Source organism: Pituophis catenifer, unplaced genomic scaffold (genome assembly GCF_029215685.1).
Source record: "Pituophis catenifer annectens isolate HBS135680 unplaced genomic scaffold, rPitCat1.0.hap2 SCAF_2, whole genome shotgun sequence".
Classification (NCBI taxonomy): domain Eukaryota; kingdom Metazoa; phylum Chordata; class Lepidosauria; order Squamata; family Colubridae; genus Pituophis; species Pituophis catenifer.
The window spans coordinates 265,500,811-265,510,318 of NW_027256882.1; the positions used below are offsets into that span (position 1 = coordinate 265,500,811).

The window sequence follows — 9,508 nt, forward strand, 5'->3', positions numbered from 1 at the left end:
ATGATCAGGATGTTTTGATCACATGCCCAGGTTAAAATCCACTTCATCCAGGACTCACTCTAGCAAAATCCTCATCACATTCTCAGCCTTTATGTAGAAAGGGTCAATTAAAAGCTGAGTGATATTTGCTCAGTCAAAGAATCACTTCTTCAAAGTGACTGGTATAGTCCCTTCCTTTAAAGAAGTATTTTCCATCTCTCAAATCCAGTTGCCTGTTTGTTCCTTGTCTGCTTATATAAGTCCAGGAAGAAAAAGCTCCAAAAGATTCCATAGGTTTAAAACAGTTCTAGAGAGCCTTAGAAGCCATTGCATCAGCTATGTCATTAAATTTTGCCTTTAATTATGTGTGTCCAACTTGCAAATTCAAGTGATTTTTATCTCCAAAACTTCCCAGCCTGAAGTTTTTTTTCATCTATCATTCCCTAACAGCATGTCAGTCCATCTAAACAGAACTGTGAGATGCACAGACATAAGTAGGGCACAGACAGAACTATTTCACCACCTTAACCAGCAAAGTAAATCTTTAACATTGTAAGCCACTTAGAGGTATGATGGGTGGCTTACATTACATATTAAATTTGAGAGAGAGAGAGAGAGGGAGGGAGGGAGGGAGGGAGGGAGAGATAGAGAGAGAGATGATAGGCAGGCAGGCAGACAGTGTAGATCCAAACCTAGGCTCATTCAAGTGTTCAGTCATATTTATTCATTTTTTACTATCTGGAACAGGGGTGTCAAACTCGTGTTGTCACGGTGTCATCGTGTGACATATCGCGGCTTTTCCCCCTTTGCTATACCAGGCGCTGCCGTGGCCAATGCGTGACGCATCCGGCCCATGGGCCACGAGTTTGACACCTCTGATCTAGAATCTGTAAAATCTACATTTAATTTCCTTGAGCTGTTCCTTAAACCATGAGCACCTTTGGATCAGCAACCAGAGGGAGGTGTATGGAAGGGCGGGGAGGGAAATTTTACACAACAGTCTTGTTCACTCTCTATTCCAGAGATTAACTAAGTAAAGAGACAAACTACTCACCAGATTTGTAGGGAAATCTTTAAAAGCCTCTTGAAAACCACTTCTACCATAAGACATCTGAGATGGATCATCATAACTGGTCCTCCCCGTCATCCCCCCCCCCTGGTTTCTGCAGAGATCACAAGTGATAGCAACTTTCATGGTAAACAGGCAACTGTACTTTTAAAAAACCTCACATTATTCTTATTTGGATTCATGTGAGTGGAAATTGCTTGCATTAATATATCTCATTCTCAGTGTAAATAGGCTTTACATTTACTTGTAGTCTCTTAAAGAAAAAGAGTATAAATGACAGTTAATAACAATGGATTTGAAAATCTGTATTTCTCTCTATCAGTGTCATATCTGTTCCCTTTAGAATGTCAGGAATGATGACAAATGCTATTGGTGGTCCTGCTGCAGGTGTTGGCGGTCTCACTGATCTCTCAAGCCTAATTCATGCGTGAGTATATGGTTTAATCCATTTAGTTAGTTCAGTTTAGTTAGTTAGTTTAATCAATTTAATTAATCCAGGGGTGTCAAACTCGATTTGAGGGCCAGATCAGGGTTGTGTTTGACTTCGGGGGCCGGGGTGGACGTGGTCCTCCTGAGCTCTGTTTTCACTGGCAGAGTGAAAGGATGGGCTGGTCCTTTGCTGTTCCCAGACCGGTCCCGTGGGCCAGATCTAAGCACCACACAGCCCAGATCCGGCCCATGGGCCTTGAGTTTGACACCCCCGAGTTAATCCATTTGAGAAAAGGTTAAGCTTTAAGAAGTTTAAGATGTTGTATAGATATTTCTGGCTATCAAAATGACTAAAAATACTGGAAATAATTTAATGAAGGATTTGTAATTACAGTAAATAAAAGTAGTATGGTATTTGTTTTACTTTGTTTTATTTATATCTTTGAGTTGGTCTTGTCTCCTGGCAACTGCCTGGACAAGTCCCTGAAGTTTTCTTGGCAATATTTCAGAAGTGGTTGCAATTGCCGAGAGTAAGTGACTGGCCCAGCTGGATTCATGCCCTTGGATCCAAAGTTGAAAAGAGCTGCTTTAGTTTGGGTGTTAACTTGTGCTTATTGTATATATGTTGCATCATCATCATCATCATCTTAAATAAGCCATTCTTTTTCATCAACTTGCACAGTGCCATTTCTGTAGTGCAGTGTTTCTCAACCTTGGAAGCTTGAAGATGGGTGGACTACAACTTCAACTCCTTCAATTCTGGGAGTTGAAGTCCACCCATCTTCAAGCTACCAAGGTTGAGAAACACTGCTGTAGTGGGTGCTAACTCCCAGAATGAAAACCTCTTTTTGGTTTTTACTTTTTACTTTTTCACCTTATTGTCCCTAATACCCATTCCATTAGTTCACTGCTTTGATAATTCATTTGATACAGTATATTGTTGCAAATACTACCTGTAGTAAAAACATATTAGACTTCCTGAAATTTTTTTAGCAATTCTTACCAAGACTGAATTCACATACTGCTCTTGTTTTAGCCCCATGACTAGTTTGCTGTCACACATATCAAATGTGGCTGAGTTTAGATACGAATTAAGCCAAAGCCAACCAAAACACATTATGGCTTAATGTAGTGTATTTATGTAGTGTAAATCTTGTAGATTTTTTTTTTACAAACTATAATGTATGTTGACATATAACACACAAATAAAAATTAATCTTTGTTGTTTTTATCGGTTTTATAATTCTTAACACAGTAATCCTCTTTAAATGACAGTAACTTAGCAACTATTTATAGTTATGATGGACCCCCCCCTCCCCAGAAGGTAGTTATGGTCTGGTTCTGGCAGCTGACCCCTCCTTCAGACACATGACATTTCAGATGCATTCCAAATGGCCCACATTTACAGCCATTTTCAGCATCCCAAAGTCATGTGACTAATTTATGTTTTTGACAAAAATCAGCATTTATTTCAACTTTTCAGCAAAACACCCTACAACAAATAATGGGTTTGCTTAATGACTGTGGATTCACTTAATTACCATGACTATAATAACGGTGGCTGCTAAAAAGGTAAAATAAAGTTGGTCATGTGTTGACCTGCTTTACGGCCATCACAATTTATGACCATAATGGGCAGGCTTCATTAGTGTCATAAGTCAAGGACTACCTGTACATCCTTAAGTTAACATTAAGTTAGACAGAATTTTCAAATGCTTATGTATTTTTCTCTTAGGGTAAACAATAACTTCTGTTTGAATAATATTTCATTCATCTTTGAGTATTACATGATAATGACAGTCTTTATTTGATCTTTGTTTTAAAAAACACACATTTTGTACAGGGGACAGCAATTTGCCCAGCAGATCCAGCAGCAAAATCCAGAGCTCATAGAGCAACTGAGAAACCATGTTCGAAGCAGATCCTTCAGTGGTAGCACTGAAGAGCATTCTTGATTCAAGAAACATCAGTTAAAATATTGTTTCACTAATTCCAAAAGGCATATTGTAGCTTGTAGCAAATATCACCATTGTAATTCTTCTCAGACATGAGATAGAAAATTCTTTGTGTGTATTCCTTATTGTCTGTTGGAAACAGATCATTGCACACAGATTTGAACATATCATGTATGTTTAGTGATGCCTTTGTACATGGATTATAATTAGAACTGTTGACTTATTACAATCTCTGTGTCAGGGGAGCATCTTTATATTAATAAGCAACAGCATGTGGATTTTTCATTCTCTTTTGAGAGAATGGATTTTGCAGCATACTGTGCACTGAAAAACAGCTGGTGCATGTCAGAGGAATAGAAGATGGGCTATCACTCCTGTATAAAGGTTATGTATAAATTATATTCGATAAAGTTGTTTCTTGCCCTCCAATACAAGGCTGTGGGGTACATATACAATTATGCATGTCTAATTGGCAATAAACATAAAAGGGTTCACTTTTGACAAAGTATGGTTGATTATTGGAATTGTTGAAAGAAAAGACAGCCTGACTGTTTGAATTGCTTTAGGATAAGATAATATGGCAAGAGAAAGAAAAGCTATGAGTGAACAGATGGATAGGTGTGGTTATAGAAAGTGGACCAGAGATATTAAGCTGCATTTATAATGTAAGAGGGCAGCCAAATCAGTTTGTTGAGTGATTGCTATTGATTAACTGCTAAGTTTGAAAAGAGGATATAGCAAAATGCTTGCTCTTCTGTATTGTTTTACAAAAAGGATTAACATCCAAATCTTCTATACTATGGGGACGGGAGAAGACGATTGTGAATTCCATCTTTAGGAAATAAGCAGTGGAGTCTCCACATAACTTGTGTTCAGTGGTTAGTAGAAGGATGAAGTTAGAATGGATGTCCAGAAGTGGTACATAAAGGAATGTTAAAGAGAAAGCTCCAGAGAATATAGAATGGGGAGAATCTGCATATGGAAACCCTAAAGACCTTTCTTATGAAATGATACCATGTTCTATATTAATATAATTTTATACGCATGGTATCAACTGTATTTGTCATCTATCTGCTTGCACCCTTGAAGGGTGACTGTACGTTACAAATCCATTTTAGAATTTGAAATGGCATACTTAGATACATTGTTTAAAACATTTGACTACTATATAAAAAACTGCGTTCATCGCAGTTTTATCCCTCTAGTATGAATCTGATTTCACCACCACCGCTATTATTTTTCCTTGTTTCTTTTCTCCCTCTTCCTATTTTTTAAAAAATGCGGAACAGAATTACTTATATCATTTCTACAGGAATAGAGCAGTTCATTCAGGAGAAAGCTTTCAGTGTCACAGTATAATGTTATATTTAGAAAACTCTTCGGGGAGGATATTCTGGAATATTGAGTGGGTGGAAGAACATTGACAACCTTCTGCTCCAAACAACAGTTTGTTAAACATTTATTCTGAATAGATGTGGAGCCACTGAACTATCCTGAGTTTTCCACAAAAGTTCCTCCCACCTGTGTTTTAACAAGTTCTGTTGCCACTAGAACAGATTAAACTAACTGCATTAAGTGTATACTCTAAAAGTGGGAGGAACTGCTAACAAATAATAATTTAGAATAAGTTTGTAAATAATTAACAAGTGTTAATAATTAACTCTAAAAACTGTTCTAAATTATACTATGTGTAATGTTCTGAAATCATTTGGTAAATTTACTCCAATGCTAACTTAAAAATTGCTACTATAGTGCTTACTGTTGCTAGTTTTAATTCTAAAATGAAGATTCCATGTTTTTCTTAGCTGCCCTACCCGTTCTATAAGCATGTGTTAAAATGTCCTGTATATCCTGATTCATTGTATTTCAAATCCAAAAAGTTAGGTGCTTAATACAGCACTAGCACTTTCATATTCACAGTGGAGTATCTGCCAAATGAATACATGTTTCAGAAAGTAACATTTAAATAATTATTCACATTCCACTCTAGTTACTTATCTCAATTTTTCAAGGACGGATAATGGATCAGTCCTCTGTTATTTGGAATAAGTTTAATAAAATAAATATGCCGTTTTCATACAGTATTGTCTGTGGTGTTTTTTTTTTCATTCTTTATTTCAGGAAAAAGTCAATTCTCATGTCTCAAGCTATTTTAAACCAGGGATATTTGTAGAGGTAACTGTATTTCTAAAGTTTTTACACTTATAGCTACATATTCTATTTAGAAATTTAGCCATTGCTATTAAGTGACAGACTTCTTATTAAGTTTAATATAACTTGTTTCCTAAGTAAAGATTGCCATTCTGAGTAAAAAAAACAATCCTATTTCATGTTAAGCTTTCATAAATGCCAACGATTGTGATAAGTAATAAAAATCACTATAGAAAACAGTATTAGTAATCTGATATAATTCAATTTTCTTATTATTTCTATAAAGATATCTTGTTATCTTTATACCCTTTATTTGGTCTACAAATCTGAATATTTAATTATCAACCCCCCCTTTTTAGTGAATCACTAGATGTAGTCAAGGAGATGTGTTAAGGTAATGATTTAATAGCTGAACAGCTGCTGTAAGGCTGTAATACTGAAATGATGATGCAATGAGAATGAGTCAGCAGGGTTATTCAACTGTTATCACTTTAAGGGGCTGTTTTATAAGAAAGGCCCTATGAGGGCATCTCTCGCTCTCTGTGTGTGCTTCTATTTATTTATTTATTTATTTATTTATTGCGATTTATATGCCGCCTTTCTCCCTAGGGACTCAAGGCGGCTTACAAAATGACAGCTTCAATACAAATCACAATACAATACCAAATTAAAATCAGTAACCCAATTAAAAACGATTTAAAATTATACCAGTGTACCCCCAAACGGATCAGTTTAATTGGCGGAAGAGCCACGTCTTCAGCTCGCGACGGAAGGAAAGAAGGTCGGGGGCTGTCCTGAGCTCAGTGGGCAATCCATTCCAGAGGGTCGGGGCTCCCACAGAGAACGCCCTCCCCCTGGGGGTCGTCAGCCGACATTGTTTGGCCGACGGCACCCTGAGGAGGCCGACTCTGTGAGAGCGCACAGGACGATGGGAGAACGGCTGGAGATGGTCCTGCAAGTACCCCGGGCCTAAGCCATGAAGGGCTTTATAGGTGAGCACCAGCACCTTGAAACGTATCCGGAGTGCCACCGGCAGCCAGTGCAGCTCACGCAGGAGAGGTGTTACACAGGAGTATCTAGACGCCCCCGTAACTACCCGCGCGGCTGCATTTTGGACTAGCTGAAGCCTCCGGACACATCCCAAGGGCAGCCCCATGTAGAGGGTGTTACAGTAGTCCAACCTAGAGGTAACAAGGGCGTGAGTGACCGTGGCGAGGGCATCCCGGTCTAGGAACGGGCGCAACTGGCGCACAAGACGGACCTGTGCGAAGGCCCCCCTGGTTACGGCCGTCAGATGGTCATCTAAAGACAGCCGAGAATCCAGGAGGACACCCAAGTTGCGGACCCTGTCGGAGGGAGCAAGGATTTCACCTCCGATCATTAAGGATGGAACCTCCAGATCCCGGGATGCCGGCACCCACAGCCACTCAGTCTTGGAAGGGTTGAGTCTAAGCCTGTTCCTCCCCATCCAAACCCGCACCGCTTCCAGGCAGTGGGACATCACGGAAAGGGCATCCCTAGGGTGGTCAGGGGTGGAGATGTAAAGCTGGGTATCATCAGCATATTGATGATACCTCACCCCAAAACCACGGATGATCTCACCCAGCGGTTTCATATAGATATTAAAGAGCAGAGGGGAGAGAACCGATCCCTGAGGCACCCCACGAGTGAGAGGCCTCTGGGAGGATCCCTGACCCCCCGCCCAAACAGACTGCAGGCGGCCCGAGAGATAGGAGGAGAACCACTGTAAAACAGTGCCTCCTAACCCCATCCCCCTGAGCCGCTGCAGCAGGATACCATGGTCGATGATATCGAATGCCGCTGAGAGGTCAAGAAGGACCAGGATGGAGGAGCAACCCCCATCCCTGGCCCGCCAGAGATCATTTACTAGGGCGACCAATGCTGTTTCCGTGCTGTGGCCACGCCTGAAACCAGATTGGTAAGGATCCAGGTAGTCAGTTTCCTCCAGGAATTGAGGGAATTGCTGTGCCACCACGGACTCAACAATCTTCGCTAAAAAGCGAAGGTTGGAGACTGGACGGTAGTTGTTAAGTATGTCAGGAGGAGAGGTACATGATCAACAGCCCAGACTGAACTCCAGGGTCCCATTTCAAAAGGAGGGATTCACACCCGCCAACCTGAGGAACAGTGACCTCCCTAGGCCTAAGACTTTCCTTAATAACTACCGCCACTCCTCTGCCCCTCCCCTGGAGTCGTGGCTGGTGTAGTATCCGGAAACCTGGGGGACACAAATCCACGAGAGGGACACCGCCCTCCAGCCCCAGCCAGGTCTCAGTGATACAAGCCAGGTCCGCGTCCTCCTCGTCTATCAGATCTCGGACGAGGAGTGTCTTGTTCACCACGGACCTGGCATTTAAGTACACCAGTCGGAGTCCAGGGCTCCGCACTCTGTCGCCGTCGGGGGAGCAGGATGAGCTGAGGGGGCAGGAAGGCACCACCGCTTGAACGAAGCGGCGGCGCCCTCCTAGCCCCCCCCTCTCCCGACCTCTGCGTCTCCCAACTGTCACAAGGATTGGAAGACCCTCTCTCTCTCTATGCTGTAGTTGATGATTGTTTGCCTGATTTTGCCTAGTACATGTATGTATATATTCCTTGTAGATAAACCACTATTTGAAATAGTGACACTGTGCACACACTGACAAGATAGCTTATTAACTCATATTGCTTCAGTCAGGCAAATCCACCATATAATGTACAGATTGAGATGATCCATATCAAAAATAACTGGAGTGAGAAGAAAAGGAATCTGCCCAATTGGGATCCAGCACTCTCCATCAGTTGCAACCATCTTGGAAAAATACAATAATGCCTTTTCCAAAAGAATCATAGTAATGTGGTCCAGCAAAGAATCTTGTAGCAATTTGAATTCATGGTAATCTCAAATTCTGTGTCCTGTGTTACAATACTTTCAGAAGCACAAAGTGGTTATCATTAGTTGAAGGTGTAGCCATACAAATTCTTTAATAAATGAGATCTAAGGAAATATATAGGAAGTTACTGGAGATGACACAGTTCTGTACAGCTAAGCTAATTTGCCTATATAGTGGAATTAATTTTTTGTGCACTATTAGTTGAATAATAGTGGCTGAAAATGAAATGGCTGAAACTTCTGTTTTCCATAACCTTGATTTAGACTAATTGCTAAAGTAATAGTATGAAGCACCCTGACCCATTTCTGAAAGTCTTCAATGGATTCCAGTTTCCTCTAAATATACATTATAGCAGATGGCAATAATATTAATATTTTATTGAAACTTGCTTCAGTTCCTTTTAGTGACTGGAAACCTCTTATGCACTTTTTGCTGGGAAAAAAAATGAACTGATGATTAGAAATGGTAAACTATGGAAGAAGGAAACTTTAATGCAACCTTAGAGAGGGTAAAATATAAATAATTCCATCACTGCTGTTAAGGCTAGAAGTCCCTTATTTTTCTTTTTCCTCTACTTTTTCACTTTTCTACTACTTTTATTCATTTCTCTTTAATTCAAAATTTGAATCACAGCATACATATGTTGCATTTAAATTCAAATCAGTTATCAGTGTTTTCTAGTGATTTATTGACAAATGTAGGGACAAATGGAGGCTGGAAGGTGTTGTCTGAGAGTTGTATAAATGGATTCAGCTGTGACATCTGAAATCTTGAGACTGCCAACATCATCATCATGTTGGTTATCACCTTTAAAGCGCTCCATGGCATAGGGCCTAGCTATCTGCGAGACCGCCTGCTGCTACCGACGACCTCCCATCGACCCGTGTGCTCCCACAGAGAGGGCCTCCTCAGGGTGCCATCAGCCAAACAATGTAGGCTGGTGACCCCCAGGGGGAGGGCCTTCTCTGTGGGGGCTCCTACCCTCTGGAATCAGTTGCCCCCTGAGATAAGGAGAATCCATGACCTCAATGCCT

The 9,508-nt window shown here is 40.7% G+C and overlaps 1 protein-coding gene across 2 annotated transcripts in view; it reads left to right on the forward strand.

Moving 5' to 3' along the window:
* The window catches only part of SGTB (small glutamine rich tetratricopeptide repeat co-chaperone beta), a 32,280-nt gene extending 26,783 nt beyond the window's left edge, over nucleotides 1-5,497 (forward strand). The window contains exons 10-11 of one of the 2 annotated variants that reach the window (XM_070935851.1): nucleotides 1,371-1,475; nucleotides 3,321-5,497. In XM_070935851.1, coding sequence (XP_070791952.1) covers nucleotides 1,371-1,475; nucleotides 3,321-3,432 — 217 coding nt within the window. In that variant the 3' untranslated portion in view covers nucleotides 3,433-5,497. The remainder of the gene's footprint in view (nucleotides 1-1,370; nucleotides 1,476-3,320) is intronic. The other variant, XM_070935852.1, reaches the window with a different exon arrangement.
* Nucleotides 5,498-9,508: the final 4,011 nt, after the last annotated feature.